At 43.9% G+C, this 24,314-nt stretch overlaps 1 protein-coding gene across 2 annotated transcripts in view; it reads left to right on the top strand.

The window, feature by feature from the left end:
* The first annotated feature begins 7,612 nt into the window (after positions 1–7,612).
* TAF1B (TATA-box binding protein associated factor, RNA polymerase I subunit B) overlaps positions 7,613–24,314 on the top strand; it is a 41,009-nt gene continuing 24,307 nt past the window's right edge. For both annotated transcript variants that reach the window (XM_080999160.1, XM_080999161.1), the window contains exons 1-7: positions 7,613–7,756; positions 9,423–9,521; positions 9,937–10,024; positions 11,186–11,283; positions 12,336–12,434; positions 14,918–15,053; positions 21,414–21,567. In XM_080999160.1, coding sequence (XP_080855286.1) covers positions 7,739–7,756; positions 9,423–9,521; positions 9,937–10,024; positions 11,186–11,283; positions 12,336–12,434; positions 14,918–15,053; positions 21,414–21,567 — 692 coding nt within the window. In that variant the 5' untranslated portion in view covers positions 7,613–7,738. The remainder of the gene's footprint in view (positions 7,757–9,422; positions 9,522–9,936; positions 10,025–11,185; positions 11,284–12,335; positions 12,435–14,917; positions 15,054–21,413; positions 21,568–24,314) is intronic.

Here is a 24,314-nt window from a genome sequence, read left to right on the forward strand (position 1 = left end):
CCACTGTACAGCTGGATTATGGAGAAAGCTAGAGAGTTCCAGAAAGACATCTACTTCTGCTTCATTGACTATGCAAAAGTCTTTGACTGTGTCGACCACAGCAAACTATGGCAAGTTCTTAAAGAAATGGGAGTGCCTGATCACCTCATCTGTCTCCTGAGAAATCTCTATGTGGGACAAGAAGCTACAGCTAGAACTGGATATGAAACAACTGATTGGTTCAAAATTGGGAAAGGAGTACGACAAGGCTGTATATTGTCTCCCTGCTTATTTAACTTATATGCAGAATTCATCATGCGAAAGGCTGGGCTGGATGAATCTGAAGCCGGAATTAAGATTGCCGGAAGAAATATCAACAACCTCAGATATGCAGATGACACAACCTTGATGGCAGAAAGTGAGGAGGAATTAAAGAACCTTTTAATGAGGGTGAAAGAGGAGAGCACAAAATATGGTCTGAAGCTCAACATCAAAAAAACGAAGATCATGGCCATGGTCCCATCACCTCCTGGCAAATAGAAGGGGAAGAAATGGAGGCAGTAAGAGATTTTACTTTCTTGGGCTCCATGATCACTGCAGATGGTGACAGCAGTCACGAAATTAAAAGACGCCTGCTTCTTGGGAGAAAAGCAATGACAAACCTAGACAGCATCTTAAAAAGTAGAGACATCACCTTGCCAACAAAGGTCTGTATAGTAAAAGCTATGGTTTTCCCAGTAGTGATGTATGGAAGTGAGAGCTGGGCCATAAAGAAGGCTGATCGCCGAAGAATTGATGCTTTTGAATTATGGTGCTGGAGGAGACTCTTGAGAGTCCCATGGCCTGCAAGAAAATCAAACCTATCCATTCTGAAGGAAATCAGCCCTGAGTGCTCACTGGAAGGACAGATCATGAAGCTGAGGCTCCAATACTTTGGCCACCTCATGAGAAGAGAAGACTCCCTGGAAAAGACCCTGATGTTGGGAAAGATGGAGGGCACAAGGAGAAGGGGACGACAGAGGATGAGATGGTTGGATGGTGTTCTTGAAGCTACCAGCATGAGTTTGATCAAACTGTGGGAGGCAGTGGAGGACAGAAGTGCCTGGCGTGCTCTGGTCCATGGGGTCACGAAGAGTCGGACACGACTAAACGACTAAACAACAACAACAACCACTGTACAGACATCCTGACTAGGAGCCATTGATAGTCCTTATCATCCATCCTAAAGGACACCTTTTGATTTAGCATGATGAGTTTTTCATGTCCAATCAAAGTTCCAAAGTGCTGGGAAATTACAACTCTTAACAGCAACACCCTTAACAAACGTATTATTTAAGGAATACTGAGATGCAATGGTATCTGATTCTGTGGTTAGTTCCATCTTGACCACTATCTTCCAGCTGGATGGCTGTCAGTGGAAGAGTGGTAAAGACAACTGACCCCACGAAATCCAATTGATTAACACTGGCTACAAAAACACATAACTCATGAGTGATGGCACATACTAGGTGGTTCCCATGACTTCCCATGGCACCCATTTACTGAAAGATATAGTACAAGCTTTTCATCAATGAGCTCTTGTACTTTGGTCATTTCTGGTTTGGTCTTGCTTGTTAAGAACACCACAAGTGCGTTGCTGGATCAAACCAAACAGCCATTGAATCTAATATCTTGTTTGCACAGTGGCCAACCAAATGCCTATGGGAAGGCTATAAGCAGGACCTTAGTCTGGTATTTTGTTTGTGGTTGAGTCTGGGCATGTTTTCTTCATGGTTTGACATTATTTCTGCTGATTTTATTTTAAAATGTTGATTGCAAATCACCTTGAGTAAGAAGCTGGGATCCATGCCAACTCTACAATTCTATAATTCTATATATGTTCCAAGGCAATTTACAAACATCCTTAATAACAACTAAAATATTTTTAAACCAGTACAACAGAATCTAGGTTTTGATTTTAAAACAACACAGAATGAAACCTTAGGCAGAGATATTTTCATCTTGCTGAGGATTAATTTATACATTAATGTAAGTAGTTTTTAATTCATGATGAATTGTAAAAGTGCTTTTACGTATCTGTAAGAATCTATGCTCACACTACTCAAAGCACATGAAGGATATAATTCTATAGGAGTAATGGCAGTCTCAGAAGTAAAAACGATTGAAATCAGTGGCCTTAGTTCAGAATGGACATGTATAGGACTGCACTGTCTATCACTGAAGCTCAGAAACCACCACTAAAACAAGGCAATAGCCTGTCCTGTTCTTTACCAAGTTTGCTGTGATCTCATCCTTTGGGAATTCTAACTCAACCTTAATTAGCTGACAAATTTCCAGAGGGGTAGTTGTGTTTGTTGCAGCAAAAATAACAAAGTCTTGCGATACCTGAAACCCTAACACATTTTATTATGCCAAAAGCTTTCATGGATTAAAGTCCACTTCATCAGAGACATGAAGGGTAATCCTCAGTTGCAGGTATTTATACACATTGTTTTAAGGGATGCAGGCAGTTGTAAGGAGTGAGATCAGAGGGAATTGAAATGTGAGATGCACAGATAGTAGTAATTCAGTCAGAGCTAGAATGTATGTAAGTAAGCACAGTGACTCTTTACAAAAGCGGTGATATGCAATAAAACAATCAGATTGGCAATGCTGAGTTAATTAACATTGGCAGTGGGAAAAGAAACCATTGTCTCTATTCAGGCCCAAGTCAATGGTGTTTGACTTCTTGATAAGTTGTAGTTCAGGTGTTTCAGGCTGCAGTTTTCCTCTGAAATTCCTTTAAGATCAGTGGCAACATGCCCCAGTAGATATGCTGTTTCCAGTGGCGTAGCGTGGGGGGTGCAGGGGGGGCCGGCCGCACCGGGCGCAACATCTAGGGGGGGCGCGCTCACACTCGCAGCTCTCTGCCCCTACCTGGCTCACTCACTCTCTCTCACTGCAGTGCTGGCTGTGCGAATCCGATCCGAGCCGCTGGGTCGCCGCCCACTGTGGAGGGGGTGGGTGCCAGGCGTGCGATGCGGAGAGAGAGCGAGGGACTATCTGGGTGAGGGACAGTGCAGCGGCCGCCCAGCACAGCGCTGAGCGCGGGAGAGAACCACACCAGACCAGACCAGGCAGCAGCAAGAAGAAGCTGGCAGCGACGGCAGGTTAGGGGTTAGGGGGTGCAAATTACTTGCCTTGCCCCGGGTTAGGGGGCGCAAATTACTTGCCTTGCCCCGGGTTAGGGGACGCAAATTACTTGCCTTGCCCCGGGTTAGGGGGCACAAATTACTTGCCTTGCCCCGGGTTAGGGGACGCAAATTACTTGCCTTGCCCCGGGTTAGGGGGCACAAATTACTTGCCTTGCCCCGGGTGCTGACAACCCACGCTACACCGCTGGCTGTTTCCAAGTGTTTTTTATACAGTATTGTAAATCTTTTTGAAAACATTTGTTAGGCACACTGTCTTGTATTCTGCAAAGTTAACAGAGTTTTATGGGCAGCTAAAGGGTTTGTTGCCCCCCTTTGGCCTTGAGAAATGACAGCTATTAAAAACAAAGAAGAATTTTGTGGCACCTATAGGTCTTGTAGGGACGCGGGTGGCACTGTGGGTAAAACCTCAGTGCCTAGGACTTGCCGATTGCATGGTCGGTGGTTCGAATCCCCGCGGCGGGGTGAGCTCCCGTCGTTCGGTCCCAGCTCCTGCCCACCTAGCAGTTCGAAAGCACCCCTAAGTGCAAGTAGAGAAATAGGTACCGCTTTATAGCGGGAAGGTAAACGGCGTTTCCGTGTGCTGCGCTGGTGCTGGCTCGCCAGAGCAGCTTCGTCATGCTGGCCACGTGACCCGGAAGTGTCTGCGGACAGCACTGGCCCCCGGCCTCTTAAGTGAGATGGGCGCACAACCCTAGAGACGGACACGACTGGCCCGTACGGGCAGGGGTACCTTTACCTTTACCTATAGGTCTTGTAATACTGTTCCCAAAGAAGATATGGCACATCTTACCTGGCAACACTATTATAGGATCTAATATTGTCAGCCACAACATCAGTGGTTCATTCACCTGCTCATCTTCTAACAATAACCTTCTGCATTCTACGTATAGGACAAACAGGCCAATCCCCACAAAAAAAAAAAGAAGAATAAATAGGCAGAAATCTGGCATTTGGGCAATATTAATAAAGCAGAAGGAGAACATTTCATTCCAGCTGTGAGGGGTACTGACGATAATCATGACTTTCACATTTTTACTGACAACATATGAAGCAAGTAAGTGAAAAAAATAACAGATGCTACCAAAAAAAGAGAGATAGGAAGAGCTTAAAACACAGCTAGGTTGTTCTTTTTCTCAATTTGGATCAAAGCTGGTTTTGGAAACACATCAAAATGCAGTATTTCCAAAGGAACATCCGGACAGATATGGTTTGTGGATGCAGATGGGGAGCCTACACAGTGCTACTGAGAGTTGGTCCATTGAAATTGATGTATCTAAGCTGATCCTGTCCATTAATTTCAATGAGTCTACGCTGAGTAGACTCTACTCTGCAACACTGGCTACAATCCATTAACAATGATTACTTTTATCTCCCATCGAAAGACTGTTGTGGTCACAGAAGCTGACTAGATCGGCACTTGAATTTAATCTCAGTGCTGGCAATGGGACAGCATTCTTTGCCATGCCTGAGGGCAGCAGGCTGACCTGGAGAGTTCAGGTAACGGAACATACATCACGCCGCCATTCATTCATCACCCTACCTGGGACCTGTTCACTGCCCACCCAAACCACTCAAAAGAGCAATAGATGCATGCATACAATACTTGCTGGAGTGCATGGCTTAGGCTAGCCGTCTCTCGGCCTGTTGGCTTGGTCAATCGCATGCCCTCCCCATGACACTGCTTGTAATGTGTTGACAAAATGTGAACTAGGAAAATATAGTTTTTCAATATTATGAGGAAAAAATTACCTGAAGCATACGGTGCAAGTTGTATACTCACTCAACATGCCCTCTAAAGACCACAGTTATTAATTAGAGTGACTTGATTCCATTTATGGAAACATTTCAGAGGCATTTGTTTTATATGTGCAGTTAAAGCAGCACATTGGTCATCTTTGCCTTCCTGTAGGACTGCTGAGCGATTGCTGCACCACTGTCCTTCTTCTCCCCAAACCAAACAGCAACCACATGAAAGAAACAAGAAATGTGCTCCATTTACAGATTAGTATTTACGCCCTGCCTCTAAAGCTCCAATCCCTTCTGATTTTTGAACACTTGGCACTTGTGTGGCTAGCAAGAAGACTCCTTTATCAGAGCACTGTGAATGGGTTTTGTTTAAGGGATCATCAGATGCACTTCAGCCTTTGTCGGTCCTCTGATCTGGTAGCTGAAGCATACAGGCAGACCTGGGAACCACCAGTGGCAACATAACGCCTATCATGCTCAAATTAGTACATGAACTCATTGAGTTCTCAGGAGACAATGGAGGCGTGCGCCATGAACTCAAAATGAGTACATTTTGGTTTGCTTCCAACATGGACTCCCAAGTGCAGCCCAGAATCCATTGCAATGCCACAGGAAAGGAGGGTGTGGGTCACATGCTTAGTTTGTGTGGGACGGTAATCACTTTGCTCCACTTATGGCAGCAAAACAAAACAAAGTACTCTTGAGCTGTCCCTGTTTGTGCTAATGACAGTAATGAGAGTGAGTCTAGCATGGACAGTACATTCTGCATGGCTAAGTATATGGAAGTCTGTCAGAAGAGATGATAAATCTCTTGCAAGAACTCTCTAGTATTCCTGCTGGCTCACATCTGAGTCAAAAATATGAATGTGGGGACTAGAAGAAGAAGAAGAAGAGTTTGGATTTGATATCCCGCCTTTCACTCCCTTTAAGGAGTCTCAAAGCGGCTAACATTCTCCTTTCCCTTCCTCCCCCACAACAAACACTCTGTGAGGTGAGTGGGGCTGAGAGACTTCAAAGAAGTGTGACTAGCCCAAGGTCACCCAGCAGCTGCATGTGGAGGAGCGGAGACGCGAACCTGGTTCCCCAGATTACGAGACTCTTAACCACTACACCACACTAGCTCTCTACTGATTTGCCCAAACATTCTGCCATAGCTCCCAAAAAATTATGGATTTATTTGGCATCTTCAGGGAAAAGTTTAATTCTTTTTCTTCCCCATATGTATAGTGTGAAAAACACTTTTGTTCTTGCAAGGTAGAGCATCCTCTGAAAACTCTTCTGTGCAAACTGCTATTGTTTTGTTCAGTCTTAATTCTAGCCTTTTTTTAAAAAAAAAAGTTCATACATTTAAATTAATTAACATAGGTATTTAAGCAGTAGTTCATTGGATAATGCCACATGTATACTTTGTAATATGTCATGTTATTGCAATATTTTTTTTAAAAAAGAACACTACGAACAGCCAATCTTTTGACCAGTGTTTTGTTTTTCTCTTCATATATTGTAAATGATATTAAAAACCTTGATTATGAAAGAACAATTGTACACATAGTTGCTTTATTATTGTATTGTTCAGTGCTTAAGAATCGTATTTTAAAAAATACAAGCTTTGTAGTATTTTTTAAAAGGTTAACACACCGGCAGTGGGTTTACGCCTGCTGATGTTTTTTGAAATAAGAATTATAAACTTGTGTTTTAAGCCACCATGCCTGACAAAGGCTAGATTAATGCTTTAATACTACTTTGATAGTTTATTATTTTTAGAATTACCCCAGGGATGCAATTAAAGTACCTTCACTATAAACTAACACATTTACTATAAAATGATATTACTTTGTTTAGTATTGGTAAATGAATGGCTTAAAAATTTGCTTCTGTTCACTATTGTGAATGTGAAAAACCCACTCTTCAAACGCTTACTGTGAAATCCAAGACAGAGAAGTTAAGTGGATATGGGATTTACATACAGTCTTCTATAGCAAAGCTTTTGTGTTGTTTGTAGTATACTTCTCTTCGGAAAAGATTTTAACACCAATCGCCGCCAGTGAATACCGAGGGGGTCTTCATTCTCCATCTATTTCTCCATCTAAAAGCACAAAGTGGCACCTTTGAGAAAACTTGCCAAGTCTAACGCGGACCAGATGCCGTCGCCTCCGCACGGGGAACTGTTGTCCCTGTGTTAAATTTCCTAACAACCACCCAGAAATATAAGCTAAAGCCTACAAGTTAGAGTCTGCTGTGGAAACCGTGGTCCTTTTTCATAACTAGCTGGTGGTGCAGGGCTTCCTCTCCAGAAAGCCTTTCTGAGTCCTTCTCCGAAAGCAGGCTCAGTCGGCATCGTGCAAACCTGTGTTGTTTACGCACTTAATTTAAAAGAATAAGGTCTGGGTAAGCGAGGCTAGAATCAGGCACGGGCTGCAGAGGAAAGGCAGTCTGCACGCGCTCAGAGGCTGCAGCTCCCTTCACTCATTATAGCCGCATGGAGGAAGCAGATTCAGGGACTGAGTCCACGCGCAAAGCAAAACACACACACACACAAACCCTGTCTGCTTTTCGCTCAGGGATTTCCTTTTAGCAAAAAAGAGAAGGGGTGGTGGGAGGAGGGGAAACAGAAACCCCGTCGCCGTGCATTTCGAGCCTCTTTGCTGCTTCTTTTTTGCTTTGCTTTTCCCTTGCTAGAGGGGGAAATGTGCGCAAGCGGCATCCCCGGAACGAAAAGGATGGAGGCTTCGTTTCCCGGCCGGCTGCTGTTTCGGTGAGCTCGGCGGCGGCAGGATGGTTGCTACTACGGCGCAGTGGCGGTGATCGCTCCGCGCGCCATGGAGGAAGAGGACGCGGTGAGGTTGGGGCGCAAAGAGGAAGGGGAAGGGTCCCTTCAGCTGCCCCTGAGAAGGACAGAGGGTTGGGATGTGGGGCAGGCAGGAAGCCCTGGGCTTGAGTATCACGAGGGATGCAGACAGGACGCAGCCTGTTCGGGGCGAGCTTAGTAATAAGCCCTTTGGGTCAAGTGGGAGTGGTTTAGGGTTCCCATTTCTTTTCCAGCAGGCTGCACAGTTCAACAGGTTAAGCTGCCATCTCCTCCTGCACCAGACTGGGGAAAGCTTCCTCTGTTGAACGACGCCTTCCGTGCAGCTGTTAAAAAAACCAAAACCAAAAGAGGGTCTGGAGGATGTGGGTTGGGGGCAGTGCCGGATTTACGTTTAAGCTAAACAAGCTATAGCTTAGGGCCCCACTCCCTTGGGGGCCCCGAAAAAAATTAGAAAGAAAAAACCACCTGGATGTACATTTCCAAAATATAAAACCTACATACAGCAACAGTGTTTTGTGTTGTGTAGGCTCCTATGATGTAAGTAATGAGCCCCGCCTGCTTGCCTGCTCCCTAAAATATCACTGGTTTGCTCAATTCAATATATAGGGTGCCCATAAATTACCGTATAGCATACATTCAACACAAAAAACAGCGACAGTTTGTTGTTGACAAAGGACAGCTGGACATATAAAGGGCCCCATTACCTTCAGTAGCTTAGGGCCTCATCAAACCTACCGTATTTTTCGCTCTATAACACGCACCCGACCATAACACGCATATAGTTTTTAGAGGAGGAAAATCCGTAGGCATGCCACCCGTAGGCATTTCCTCCATAACACGCACAGACATTTCCCCTTACTTTCTAGGAGGAAAAAAAGTGAGTGTTATGGTGCAAAAAATCCGGTAAATCCGGCCCTGGTTGGGGGAGATACACAGCCATTTCTTCGAAGGATGAAATACTGTATTTATTCAGGTGTTAAGGTTCCCAGCGTAGTGCTGTTGTTCTATACACTCTTCTATTGAGCTTCTGCCAACCTAGCAGTTCAAGAGCACACCAGTGCGAGTAGATAAATAGGTACCGTTGCGGCGGGAAGGTAAACGGCATTTCCATGCGCTCTGGTTTCCGTCGTGCCAGAAGTGGTTTAGTCACTGGCCACACGACCTGGAAAGCTGTCTGTGGACAAACGCTGGCTCCCATGGCCTGAAAAGCGAGATGAGCGCCGCAACCTCATAGTCGCCTTTGACTGGACTTAACCATCCCAGGGTCCTTTACCTTTTTTATATTGAGTAAAGGGGTAGGTCGTGCAACAGAAGTGTTTAGCTCATGAAGTCCTATTTGTTGAAGTTAAATCAGGTGTCTCAACAGCGCAAACCAAGTCACACTTACATGGAAGTAGGGCCCACTGCATTCACTGAGTTTTAAATGTGCATAGGATTGCAACCTGGGTTACTGTGTACCGTCTTCTGCACATTTGCTTAGACTCTAATGAACACAGTGGAGCAAGTAAACATACATAGGGTTGGGCTGTAAATAATATTTAAGAAGATGCAATCTGTTACTCTTCTTCGATGGATAAGATACTTTACTGTGGTATATTGAAATAAATGTTATGGCCATGAAAGGACTGTGTACCTCTTGGAAAGAACAGACTGCTGCTATTTACATTCAATTTTTTCCTTTTTTTTTGAAATAGAGAGACTACAATGAACCTTGTGTACAGTGTTCTGACATCAATTGGGGACTTACTGAAGAAGGAAAATTTTACTGCAGATCATGCCACAATGTTATAGAAGTAAGTAAGCAATTCTCAGTCTCACTTTTTTTTTTACACTCCCAAATTCCCTTCAGTTTTTAAGTGTAAACCTTCATTAAAAATTAAATATATTCACCTAGTGTGGGACCTGTATTAAATATTGTGGCCTTGGTTCATTTTTTATTATCTGCAACTAATCACATAGTGGCTCTGGAAGTGGATGCATGCTGTCATCCAAAAATTTATCCATGTAGTCCAGGAATCCAGAAGAGCATTGTGATAGTGTTGTGGATTCTTGTAAGTCTACATCCATGGTAGCTTTGCAAATAGAAGCCTGCTCACCCAAAATGATCTCTGTTGTTCCATTGCGATACATGTTTAAAAGGACAAGAAGGCTTCTGGATTTTTTTGTGGTTTGTTGTTAACCTTATATGTTTTCAAAACTGTCTTGCAGAGGACTAGAGAAGTTATAACTGGTGATGCTACTACAAATGCCAGGGCACAGTCCATCTCTAGAGGCTTAAAAAAGAAGAAAAAACTTGGTATGTTGGCCAAAAAAAGAAAATGTGCTGTAAAAAAACATGAAACATTTATATTCCCCAACCTTTGGCCTAATATCTTCATGAATGTATAAGCGTAAAAAATGCTGTCTGGCAGTATTCGAAACTCCCATTGTTCTAGGCACATTGCACGACAGGGAATTTCATTCGCGGGAGCAATTTCTGAGCTCTGGGCACAGCACTGCACCTGAGATTTCAGATTAAAACTGCAGAGTGGACCTTTTTCTGCTTCCCCACTTCCAGCTACTCTCTGAAGACTGGAGAAGAGACCCTCTTAAGAATATTAGGGCGCGGGCAGCGGAAGGACTAGACCATGTGAAAAATGAACATAATATTTTAGCTGCAGTTCGTCCATTTTCAGCTTTGTATTCTTGTTATAAAAAAGTGCATAGACATTCTATTGTTGTATCCATAACCTATGTTTAAGGTGCCATTTAGCTCCTAGCTTTCATATCTCAGTTTCTTAACACTTTGTTGTTGTTGTTTAGTCGTTTAGTCGTGTCCAACTCTTTGTGACCCCATGGACCAGAGCACGCCAGGCACTAACTTAACACTTAACACTACTGTCTGGCAAAATATGCTAATCAGCTATGACTTCTCCATAGCTTTTGGATATAAATATGTTCCCCCAACATTGCTTCCAGATAGATTACAGCACAAATATCACTTTTAAGTCGACTGTTAACACTTTCTAGTGTACGATATTTGATCAGTAAAATGCTGACACACAGCTGGCACAAAATATTACAGCTAGACTGTAGATGGGGACAGACTATTAATAGTACAGTGGTACCTCTGGATGCGAATGGGATCTGTTCCGGAGCCCCATTCGCATCCTGAGCAGAACGCAACCCGCGTCTGTGTGTGTGCGTGTCACGATTCGTTGCTTCTGCACATGCGCGTGACGTTACTTTGAGCGTCTGCGCATGCGTGAGCTCTGAAACCTTCCAGGTCACCACAGAGCGCAACCCGAAAACACTCAACCTGAAGCAACTTTAACCCGAGGTATGACTGTACATCAAAAGTTCAATGATTAAATCTTACTCCCTCGTAAGTGTGTTTAGGATCATAGCCTAAAATGCCTTATTGGTATAATTTTGGCTATTAACAAGCTATCAGTCATGACACTCATTTTTCTTTTAGAAAGCAGCTGGGAATGGTATATTTGTGAAGGCTTTCAATTCATTCTCTCGAAGCAAGCCGACGCACTGCAGGCTTTAGGAGTTTCTTCACAGTTCAAGGTACATTTAGCCTACTTGGTGCAGTGGTCCCATCTCACGAAATGCTAATTAGTGTTAAGATGATAAACCACAGTGAGCCTCTGGCACAGCCACGAGGAGGAATACAGAACTTTGTTGTGATGTCCAAACTATGACAATCTGGTTAATCTATGGTATGTTGAAACCAAACAACTTCAAATTATGAGTTAAGAAGCATCCTTGTTTCAACAAACTACAGTTTAGATTAGCCATAGCTGAGGGTTCAGGCAGCACCAGCAGCATGCTAAACTGTGGTTAAAGCTAAAGCGGAAATAGAAGTTATCGATCTCCTTATAGCTGTTCCAGAAAGGGACAGGGTGTGTGTGTGCAGGCCCAAGATTCATTGTGGCTCACCATTGTAAACTGTGACTTAAGTGTGATTGCAGCCATTCCAGGGAATGCCTGGCAGTGAATTATGAAATTCAATGGACAGTTATGCAGCTTAGAACCATTGCACATAATCTATGTGCTGCTTAATGAAAATGCACTTGTTTCCCAGTTGGAGGAGGCATGGAAGTAGGGGTGGGAGCTGAGAAAAGGAAGGAGGAGGGAGAAAAAAGTGATGAAGGTGCAAATGGGGTTTGCAAAAGGAGCCACGGGAAGGAGGGTTAGGATGAAAGCAGGTGTACAAAGGGGGCAGCAAAATAGAAAGGAGTAGCGTCATCATAATAGTGTGGAGGGTGAAAAGGCTGCTTAGGAGTTGCAATGTGGGGGAGGGGGAAAGGAAGGTGCAGGAGGTTACCATAGAGGTGGTCTGTGTGCAACGGGAGGATTGCAAAAAAAGCAGGGGAGGAGTAAGCGTGGACATAGGCATGAAAAAGGCTGCAAAATAGGGCTGCAGAATAGAAGAGTGAAATGAGATTGGGAAGCTGAAAAGGGAGCTTATTAGTTGCATGGGGTGGGAAGGTGCAGCTCTAGGGGGTTAATGTGGGGGCTTGGTTAGCAGCAAAGCGAGCAGGAACACAGGCCCACATGTTCTGCATGCACATAAACATACACAAACGTGGGTGAATAACTTTTTTTGTTCTTATCAGGATGATGTTTTGTGGAAGTTCTGGAGAATTTACCTTCAGAAGAGCCCGCAGGCTTATTGTGACAAGCCCCGCCGTGAAGTTGCGCGCGATATCTCGACAGTAAGTGCAAAGTTAGGAAGGGATGATTAGCTGTCTTTTCCATGCCCATGTGGTCCAAGAGCATTTACGGAAACTTAGGCAACCTATCTTATAACTAAAAACCTACATTATGGCAGTGCTCAAAACCCTTTAAGAGGACCTTGTTTTGCTGGCAGCCAGAATTCCTTAACACAGTGGTTTTCAACCCGCGTGCCGTGGCACCCTGGGGTGCCTTGAATGATGGGCAGTGGTGCCGTGGGCAACACTGGCCTATGTCCCTCCTTCCTTTCCTCCCTCCTCTGATGCTCTCTTGTGTCTCTGCCTCCCAAAGGCTTGCACAGCTTTTATTGCAGCAGCCCTGGCTATGAGTGTCACAGGCAAAGGGTGCCTCAGGGAGGCACCTCTCTTTGGGGCGGGGGGGGGGGCAGCTCAGAGACCAGGGAGTGTGGAGGACTCCCAAGGAGAGGGGAGAGGAGAGGAGAGGCTGAAGGGACACTCCACAAGGGAGGGTGTTTGAAAAAGGGTGAGAAGCTGCCAGCTCTGCAGGCAAGGGGTGACATAACTGGGCTCCTGGGCTCCACAGGGGTGCCGCAGAAAAAATGTAGTTGGTCAAGGGAACCATGGACTCAAAAAGGTTGAAAACCTCTGCCTTAACACACTGCTTTTCTAGATACGTCTTGCTCTTCACTGACACATGGATGAAGACAGATAAAACATACCTTAATCCTCTGGTGAAAAGTTTATTTTATCCTAACAGTGGGATATATTTAGCATTGAAAAATGTTTACTTCAGATTGCCATTGGTTGTAAATATTTTACTATTGAATGTGAATGTAAAGCTAGTAAGAAGTTCAGTTTTTTTAAAAAAAAACTGTCATTGAGAGGGCGATTAAAGCCAGCAGGTGGAACCAAATATGCTATGTTTTCAGAAGACATGCTGAAAATGCGAGCAAAGATACAAAATAAATTATACTTAGTGGCTTTGTTTGGATGGTGTTTTCACGCCCACTGCAGGGAGTGTGGGTGGGCTTTGGGATTGTGTGCATGCTGTCTTCCACATGGAAAGTAAGATATGATCCGGCACTGTGCTTGTTTGATCTGAAACCAGATTGTTCTCAACCTCCCCTTTTTTGTAAAGCTTTTTTATTATTTCATTTTATAATTATATAAAACAGAGATAACAATTCTCAAACTCATCTTTTTACCTAGAATTGGCCCAGGTTGACAGATCTTTAAGGGTAAATTTATTATCAGATCCATCTCAGCGACAGTGGAAGAAGGCATATGTGATATTGAGGCCTGTTGCCACCTCCTGTAACTGGGGGGAAAATGTTATCTGAATCAGGCCAGTGACTTAAGCATATAATTATATGCATATTGCTTATCCTTGTGAATATGGCATGGGCTTAATGTTTCAAGAAAACTGTGGAGATGGCTTACATTGATTGGTTTTGGATCTATTGGTATGAGCAAGACTTGCTAGGAATGACTTGTGTAACAGATTATTTGCTAGTACAGTCAGCATGCAACTTGCGCACATTTAACTTGCGCTATTGTAGCTGTATGTGGCAGGCAGCTGCGATTGCACAAATTAAATGCACAGAAGGCGGAGAGCTTAAAAGCTTCGGGAGGCTCTTGTGGGGCTATCAGAGAGGTAGGGATGTTCACACAAAGTCTGTTCCAGGATTGTTCTGACTATACACGATTTTGGCTTTACACACAATCCCTGCAAGTTGTGAGTTTTAAAAAGAGGAAGGCATTTCTGCCTCCACCCAGTGTAGTTTGTCTGTATGCAATATACATAATTTTAAAAATATTTACACTGTTACATGTACCGTATTTTTTGCCCCATAGGATGCACTTTTCCCCCTCCAAAAATTAAGGGGAAATGTGTGTGCGTCCTATGGGGCGAATGCAGGCTTTCACTGAAGCCTGGAGAGCGAGAGGGGTCGGTGCGCACCGACCCCTCTCACTCTCCAGGCTTCGCGCAGATCTCCACAAGCCGCGGAAGCCCGCTTGCGGAGAGTTGCCTGCATGCCGAAGGCTGGGCGCACTGAGCTCAGCGCGCCCAGGCTTCGTGCAGCTCTCCGCAAGGCGCGGGAGCCCGGCGCTGGGCTCCCACGGCTTGCGGAGAGTTGCCTGTTCTGGCTGCTGGGGTCAGGGGAAGCTCGGGCTTCCCCCACCCCAGCCCCGCGCCTGGGGGGAAAGTAAATTTCCCCCCCTTTATTTCCTCCCCCAAAAAACTAGGTGCGCCTTATGGGACGGTGCGTCCTATAGGGCGAAAAATACGGTATTTAAAGATTGCTGTTTTACTTTGCAAACTAACTTATAACCACATATTTATCTCTTTTATTGAAACCTGGTGATCATTACTGACTGCAGCAGAATATTTTTCTGATAAAACTGTTTTAAGGAAGAGGGAATTCCTTTTGAAAATGTAACCGTGCCATGGTTTAGAGCTGTGCCGTTGGGAGTCTTACACCACTGTTTTATTTTGAAAACAGACGTGCGACTCGGATACTGATGTCGACAGGGAGCTAGAAATTACTAGAATTCTTGGCTTGGCTTCCTCTGCAAGTGATACAGATGTGGTATCCGAATCTAGCATGGGAGGTTTTTCTTCTACTAGCAATTTATCAGGTAAGACTAAACGTACCTTGAACAGTTAGTTTAGAAATGAAAACATTTTATCCTCTGGCTACTCTGGTGTGCTTAAAAGCTGTATCTTAATGACTAACATACAGTGGACTAGCAACTTGCGTGCATTTAATTTCCATGATCACAGCTTTATGCTCTGGGCTGCCAGCCAGCTGCGATGGCACAAATTAGATGCATCCAAGGTGGAGAGCTTAAAAGCTCTTTCTACGCCAGGCTTTTGCAGTGAAGAAAGACCTTTTAATCTCTCAAACTTGCTTACTGGGCTCTGGGAAGATCTCGTGTAGGCTCTGGAGGCCTTCATGAGGTCTTATGGAGTTCTCCAACATCTTACAGGAAGACTTCCAGAGAGTGCCTGATCCATGTGCCGTCTTCAGGGTTATTCTGGCTATACACAATTTTGGATTTACACACTATCCCTGGAACCTAATTTCCACTAGTCCTCTGTATGTAACAGACTTAGAATGTTTTTCTTTTAATCATAGTAATTAAGAAATTCCAGCCTTAGCTTCAGTGAAAAGTCTGAAAATGTTGTAGTGCTTTGTGTCCTCAACAGCATGTCCAGATTTGTAAAGTTAAATTTTCAAGAGTAAGGGGAATCTGGTTTAAGTGGATTACGGTAAGTGGTTGCAGGGCATATGGAAAAGCAGTACAAAGGCTGAATATTTTGTACAGTTCAGATGAGGGGGGTTGGGTCTGTGACTGAACCAGTTCTGAAGATAAGAACTGGCCTGCCCGTGCGGGCCAGTCGTGTCCGACTCTAGGGTTGTGCGCTCATCTCACTTAAGAGGCTGGGAGCCAGCACTGTCCGGAGACACTTCCGGGTCACGTGGCCAGCGTGATGAAGCTGCTCTGGCGAGCCAGCACCAGCGCAGCACACGGAAACGCCGTTTACCTTCCTGCTATAAAGCGGTACCTATTTATCTACTTGCACTTAGGGGTGCTTTTGAACTGCTAGGTGGGCAGGAGCTGGGACCGAAAGACGGGAGCTCACCCCGCCGCGGGGATTCGAACCGCCGACCATACGATCGGCAAGTCCTAGGCACTGAGGTTTTACCCACAGCGCCACCCGCGTGGGGGAAATTTTAGAGCGGCATTTTTTGGTTCATGGTGACATCTGGGGGCATAATGTACACTTTTTTGTGTGTGGAACCAGTGAAAATATGTGTCCTTTAAAGAAAACTGGCTTGCTGTGCTTTTATCATTATTTAGGCTGGTCATTTATAACTAATCCTTAGGATTCACAAATGGAAATTGATGAGGTGACAAACCCGGAAAGTGTTCTATCTTGCAAATCCTAGCAACGTCCCAGCATTGTGTGATCTTGCTTGCTTGTAGAGTGTGCTTTTAAGACATTATTTTAAGAGTATCTATGTTGTAAAATAATTTTTTGTAGGTGAGTAGTAATGGGACGGGAATCAAAAAGGATTCCTCAAACTCAGGAATGGCATATTTTCACCATATTGCTTAGCGGCTGACAAATGGGAGCTTAAAATCTGTTTCTGTAACAATTAGGCATTATGTGATGCTTGGGGTTTTTAGATGTTTATATCTACTGACTGCCAGGTCATTGTTCTCCAAGCTGGCTGGTTGAAACCCTCCATTTGGTGCAGTATATAGACGTTGTTTGGGAAGCCTATTAAATTCGTAGGCTGTTATGACATGTCTTAAATTGTATGTTGAGTTAGGTTTAATGCTGACTGCCTAATATGCCCTGCATAATCCAGAACAAATAAAATGCAAAGCTGCTGTGTTAACAGGATGGCTACGAATAGAACACAAGGATTATTGTAAATCAGACTGAATATGGAATAAGCAGTAGAGTTTCTATCATCAGTGCTCTTGAGACACAGTCTATACATGAAAAAGGCGAAACTGATGACTGAAAGGATTACCTGAGGTTCATGCTTTTTGTGCTGTGACTCACATATACACAATAGACATTCAAAGCAGCTCTTGTGTTTCCTTCTAAGCTTTTAGAAGTCATGCAGTAGAGGGTGTTTTCTTAGTAACTATTTTCATTCGCTTTGTTCAGAGGCAGTAAAGGCAAAATGATACTCAGTGCGGTGGAGCTGCTGTTATTAGTAATTTTAACAAATCACTGTCCATACTGTCTTATAGGAAATGTGAATAGTACATAATCGTTATTTGGGGGGAAACGAGCGCACACAAAAACACTGTTGGGATTGTCACATGCCTGCATGTGGTTTTTCTCTAAAACCTTAATTGCAAGTCATTTATGTGAACAGGCTGCCGCTGGTGTGATACTATTATTGTTATGAATGTTGTTGTTATTATTCATATTTGGGGTTGAGTAAGCTCTTCAAAAATAGAAAGTTAGCATGGCTTTCTTATTAAGAGTGTTGGATTAAAATTGTGGATTCCCTAGTCAGCCTTAAAGCTCACTGGATCGCCTTCAGCCTTTTAACATTTCTTAGCCCAATCTACCTTGTAGGGTTGTTTTGAAAATAAAAGGGGGAGGATAGTATTCCATGTACCTCCTTGTGCTCATATAATAATTTTCAAAAGGGCTTAGAAATAATAAGTCACAAAACTATGAATGCTTTCTTCACCTCTGTTTTTTTCCACATTGGTATTTTATTTTGGAGTTACATCTTCCAGTTACTTTGCAAATAAGCATATACTTCACGTTCATTTGTCTTAAAGTGGTGACTAGAGATATTTGATTTCAATGTTTTGTTATAAAATGCCTTCATGAATTTCTGAACTGTGCAGTCTTTTACTTTTTTCTTATTATGCAGCCTAACTTGTTACATGTTTCTTTGCTGTTTAGATATTCCTTTTTGTTTTCATAAGGAGTTTATACGGCATTATGAGAATGATTCATCGTCCCGAGCTGTATAAAGATACGTGGGTGTATAGAGCTGGGATAGCTCAGTTGGCAGAGCTCAAGATTCTTAATTTCAGGGTTGTGGGTTTCACCCACGTTGGGTGAAAGATTCCTGCATTGCAGGGGGTTGGACTTGATGACCCTAATGGCCCCTTCCAACGCTACAGTTCTATGATTCTGTGTGTAAGCTGCATGTAGAATACTGGCCTCCACCTGCCCTATTAGCAGTATAAAATCTGAGTCTCTGGGAATGATAGCTGCTGATTTACATTCTTTTTATGCTTTGTCTCCAAAAGGCAGAAGCAATTAAAGTTTTTTTCTCTTCCCTTTTTTCATCGTTAAATTGTCATTCAGCAAGCCTGCAATTTACATGCATTTAACTTGTGTGAATTCAGCTTTATGTGTATAGCAATTTTTTAAAATAAAAATGGGTGAAAAGGGGACAGCCATTGAACCCAATGGGTTTTGACTATACACAATTTTGGCTTTTAGGCACGATCCCTGGAACGTAACCCCTGCATAAGTTGCAGGCTTACAGTATTTCATTGGCTGAATTTTCCTGTATCACTTCTGCACGCATTGGTGTGAAGTGATCTTTTTTTGAGGTTTTCCTCTTTGTAAGAAAGCTTATGTCAATTTTTTCTAGTTGGTCCACTTTTCTGCTTTATTTTTAGCCAAGAACAAGGTTTACTTGTATAGAACAGTTGTACTTTAAGTGAAGCTGCCTTTGCACGTAATAATTTGTTTTAAAGCTTTAAAGATTACGTCATTTCCCTTGCTATCCTCCTGGCTATGCTGAGAAGGGAAATCTTTTGTAGAGGTGTAATCTGCCAATGTGCTTGCACACACCTTTTGAGCCAAGCTCTAATTTGTGGTTTCGGCAGCTGTCTTTGTTCTTTCATTCTCCATTTCCCATCTGTTTAGTTAGGAAAATGCATTTATTGATGTGAGATGAGATTTGCTCTTAAGATTTGAAAACAACCTGCCCCCCCCCCCCCAATCCAGACACACTATTAAGTTTTCACTTGCATAGGATTTAAAGAGAATTAAAACCCTTCGGCTTCATTGCATAGTTTGGCTCAGTTGCTTGAGCATTGTATATGTCTGTTCTCTGCTTGTGGCAGAATGTTATCAAGCTAACTGAGCAGCCACTTGGTCTTGGAACGAAGTACAGTGGACACTCGGGTTGCGAACGTGACCCGTGCGGGATGCACATTCGCAACCCGCAGTGTTGGCAACCTTCGTCTTCGCACTCGCAGGTTGCGATTTGGCGCTTCTGCGCATGCGCAAAGAGCAGTTTAGCGCTTCTGTGCATGCACGACCACTGAAACCCGGAAGTAACCCGTTCCGGTTCTTCCGGGTTTCGGCGGTCTGTAACCTGAAAAAACACAACCTGAAGTGTTTTTTTTTTTATATATAAATTTTTTATTGGTTTTTCACATTTTATAAAGACATAACACACACGTAAAAGACAAAGACAAAGAACATGTATAATTTCAAAAATCTTACTTTCTTAACTTTGGTCCTTGACTTCCCCCCACCCCCCCTTCATACATCCCAATTCCCATAATTATGTCAGCAAGTTATTATTTTCCCTCCTTACCATGTTAATATTACATCTTTTGTAGAAGATTAAATTCTATCCTAAGTTGGACTCAGATTCCCTTCCATCGATTTCCCATTTTTTATTAAACATCAATCATATTGACTAGACCCAAAAATCGTAAGTGTTTTTAAAATTCTATTTTCCCCCCCTCCCATCCCCGGTTCGTCCCTTCCCAAGTACATGTCCACAATAACAGTTCTTAGCCTGGATTCCTCACATCCGAGGCCTTCAAGTCTCTTTCAGTCCCTCTCCGCCGGTTTTGTTGGTAGTCCTTTATGTTGGTCTTCGGATCTCGAAGGAGTTCTGTCCCAATCAAGCCAGGTTTTCTTCCCACAAGAAAACTTAGAGACAACTGCTGCAAAAGTTCCACCAGTCCTTCATATTCAGAATGGAGGCCCCCATCATATTTCTTCTTTCTTTTAAGTTCTTGAATTCCAAGTACTCCAGGGGCCTCCTCCTTCATCTTTCGCATCTTTTGCAGATTTGTAATCCATGTAATCCAAGGGTCTTCTTGTTTATAATCCACATGTGTAGTCTTCTGGTTGGTACTTTCCATCTGTGCTTTCTCCTTTCCTTGTTTAGTCTCCTTCAGTTCTTGAGATATCTGTTCCGGTTCAGCTGCAGATTTTTTCTCATTCAAATCCTCAATACATTCAGCAGAGCTGCTTATTCCAGAAGTCAAGGTCGTGAGTTGTTTATTCATAGCCCGACTCTGCTCTTGTAAAATTCCCACAAAGTAAAACATTCTTTCTATTTCAGCTAGTAAATTTCCATCCGCAGCCATTGTAATGTCTCAGAATTCCCCCTAGAGGGAATCTGGTTACTTAGTAATCTTTTCCCAACAGTCCTTTGCCTCGTTCTTTGTTTCTTTGTTTCCAACCACTTTAATTCAATTGTATCACATTTAGTCCAGGGAGATCTTAAGTAACACGCTTTTTTACTTTAAATTGCCCGTTTGACAGCTTTGACAGCTGTCAAACTCCTTTCCTCTTCAACAGGCTCAAAGGCAGGACGCTCCCGGGCCCGGAAGGGGGGGTTACACACAACAAGAGAAAAACTTCTAAAATTCCACTCTTACACTCCAGCTCAAAACTTCTTTTATCAAATCGTGAAAGTTAATGTCTTTTTAACTCACCCCAAAGGGGTAGGCTCTCCAACTTAGTTCTCCTGCTATTGCTTTAAATCGTCTGCAGAAGGGGGGGTGCGGACTTCCCTTTAACACATCCCCCGGTCGTATCAAATTCACAGATAGATATTTTAAAGTCCGAATTCCAATCTACTCACGGGTTGCTTCTTTTCGGGTTCCGAATTTAAGGAAAAAAGTCAGCGCTCTTCAGCCATGGCACACGGCTTCGCTCCGCTGGGGTAGCGGTCTACTCCCAGCACCACGCCGCTCTCCGTACCCTCTCCGTAGCCTTTAAAAAGGCTCTTCGTGGGTCGGGGGGCGCTTAAGGTGCCCACCGAGTCACCAGGTCCGCAGGCATCCGCGCCTGCGGTTTTTGAGGGTCTCCGCGTCGCCGTCGCGGCAAGACCCGTCCCCAGCGGAGCCGATTCCCTCCGGAGCTCGGAGGGAATCCGCCATTAGCTGTTCGCACCAACCCGGAAGTCCGAAAAAACACAACCTGAAGTGTTTAACCAGAGGTATGACTGTATGTTATGATAGGTTTTCAGTTCCTTTTTATCAATGAGTTGTACTCAACTATCCATGTCAAACTCAGTGTAGACTCATTGAAGTTAATGGATAGGTTAGTAACAACTAAAGTCCGTTGAGTTCAGTGGGTTTATTTTGGGTATGACTTGGTCAGGTACAACCTCCTTTGTATATTGATCCAGTATAGTCTGTAGTTTGGACTAGCTTCCTTTTACCGTGCTTGAATTATTTCCACAGGAAAATCTTTCTGGTCTGGATCAGTGGATGCTGGCTCATATTTACAGAAAATGAAGAAAGGAGAGATTAGAATGTCAATGCCGATGACGCTGGCTTTCTGCTATTTGGCATTGCTCTGGTTGAGGGAATCAATTACATTATCACATCTCTTAAGGTAAGAACAGTATCTAATTAAAGTATTTTGTATTTAAAGCCTGCTTTCCATTCTGCCTTTAACTACAGCTTTTTGTATTTAGGTAGAATAAAATATGATTAACTAAATAGTTTTATCACTTTTCTAGGTCAGTTGTGAATAAGAAGATTTGCTTTTTTACAGTGCTACTTTCCTAGAAAAAGAGGAACCGGAACTCACGTCCCTTTTTCTCTTAGAATGGCAGTGGCACCCACCTGAGAGGTGCTGGAACTGAGTTCCAGTGAGTTCTGGCTGGAGAAAAGCCCTGCTTTAAAAAAATAAACAAACTCACATTTCACCAGACAGTTGTTCTCAACCCTTCATTGATGCAGACAGTACAACAATACAGTGGTGCCCCGCAAGACGAACGCCTCGCAAGACGGAAAACCCGCTAGACGAAAGGGTTTTCCGTTTTCAATGCGCTTCGCAGGACGAATTTCCCTATGGGCTTGCTTCGCAAGACGAAAATGTCTTGCGAGTCTTGAGATTTTTTTTCCGCTTCCCCCCCCTTTTTCTAAGCCGCTAAGCCTTTAATAGCCTTTTAGCAGCTAATCCGCTAAGCCGCTAAGCCTTTAATAGCCGCTAAACCGCTTATAGCGCTAAGCCGCTAATAGGGTTGCTTCGCAAGACGAAAAAACCGCTAGACGAAGATACTCGCGGAACGGATTAATTTCATCTTGCGAGGCACCACTGTATACCGTATTTTTTGCCCCATAGGACGCACCTAGTTTTTTGGGGGGGGAAATAAAGAAAAAAAAATTATTTCCCCCCCAGGTGCGGGGCGGGAGTGGGGGAAGCTTCTGGGTGCAGGCAAGCTCTCCCACGGCTAGCGGAGCGCTGCGTGAAGCCCGGAGCTTGGGGCGTGCTGAAGCCCGAAGCTTCTGGGTGCCAACAAGGTCTCCGCTAGCCGTGGAAGAGCTGGGTCTCCCACGGCTAGCGGATAGCTTCCTGAAGCCTGGAGAGCGAGAGGGGTCGGTGCGCACCGACCCCCCTCGCTCTCCAGGCTTCAGCGAAAGCCTGCATTCGCCCCATAGGACGCACACACATTTCCCCTTCATTTTTGGAGGGGAAAAAGTGCGTCCTATAGGGCGAAAAATACGGTAATTCGACTAGTACAAAAAATTAAAATGAAACTAGCTGAAACCAACTGAAACAGCAGCATTCACTAGTGCCTAAATAGCCATCAGAATAACAGTGTTTTCACTGCTTACAAAAGGAATCTGGAGAAGTATGCATGTGGAGTTTAGAGGGGGAGCATGCCACAAGATGGACACTCTTCAACCTTTTCAAGCTGGGACTACCATTAGCCTAACTATGGATTTAGGAACCCACATGTATCTGTCTGTCTGTCTGTCTATCTATCTACACACACACACACACACATATATATACACACATGCGTATACATATACACACGTGCTGCATTAGGATAGGCCAAATATTGTTGGACTTCCCTGATCGTTGGCTATACTGGCTGGGACTGATGGGAGTTGGGAGTACAACAACATCTGGAGGGCCAGAGGTTTCCCATCCCTATACAGTAGGCCCTGACCACAAGTTGAAGACCAGTGGAATAGATTAACTTGGAGGCTGCGACGACGCAATGGCACTTTCCCCCTGGTGCCATTGGGCCGGCCCTCACTTAAATACAGTGTGACTACCTCACAGTACACCAGTTACACAAATCTCTACAAATTGCCCCAGATTATCTAGTGGGGGGACTTGTGTGAGGGAAAACTTAATGATTTGGAGTCTCAGGCAGGATTTGATCAAATAAACAAGACATATTTTATTAAACATAGGAAGTTTATGACACAAAGTGGGTAAAACAAAGGATACTTCAGATTATAATGTTTTTTCAGGTAACCGTTCACCTAATAATATTTATACTAAATCTAACTGATGTTATGGACTCCTAATCAAGCACAGCTTCTTTTAAACTTCAGTTGGCTTATGTTCAGTTACTTTGCTTCAGGTAGATTGTACAGGTTTTTAGACTAAAGGGTAAATGCTCAGCTTATTTCTAGTTATTTCACTTCAGTTCTTTCTCAGTTGTTGCACAGCTGTTGCCGCTTAATACTTTGGTTCTTAAACAAGGCGGTACTTCCTGTCAGTTACACACCCCCTTTGATAAACCTACTCCTGAGGTAACAGACCCAAGGGATCACCCCTCTTAACTGGTTTGGGAGACTTCTCTTTCAGGAACAAGCATGGCCAAACTTGGCCCTCCAGCTCCAACTCCCATCATCCCTAGCTAACAGGACCAGTGGTCAGAGATGATGGGAATTGTAATCCCCAAAGAGCTGGAGGGCCAAGTTTGGCCATGCCTGTTCTAGAAGAATCTCTCCCCTCCTGACCGGATTGAGTCCTAAGTAGATTTTATCTTTCCAGCTTCTACTTCTCCTGGCTCAGCCTCAGCCTCCCAGTTAATTCCTGGCCTATTATTATCACAGGACACCACACACTGTCCTTCACACTAAGCTCAGAGACTTCTTTATCTAGCTTTTGATATACAGTGGTACCTCTGGATACGAATGGGATCCATTCCGGAGCCCCATTCACATCCTGAAGTGAACGCAACCCACATCTGTGGGTCGCAATTTGCCGCTTCCGTGCATGTGCGTGAGTTCATTTTGACCGTCTGTGCATGCGCGAGCGGTGAAACCTGGAAGTAACGTGCTCCGTTACTTCTGGGTCGCCCCGGAGCGCAACCCGAAAGCGCTCAAGCT

This window comes from Podarcis pityusensis (assembly GCF_964106645.2).
Source record: "Podarcis pityusensis genome assembly, chromosome: 3".
Taxonomy (NCBI): Eukaryota; Metazoa; Chordata; class Lepidosauria; order Squamata; family Lacertidae; genus Podarcis; species Podarcis pityusensis.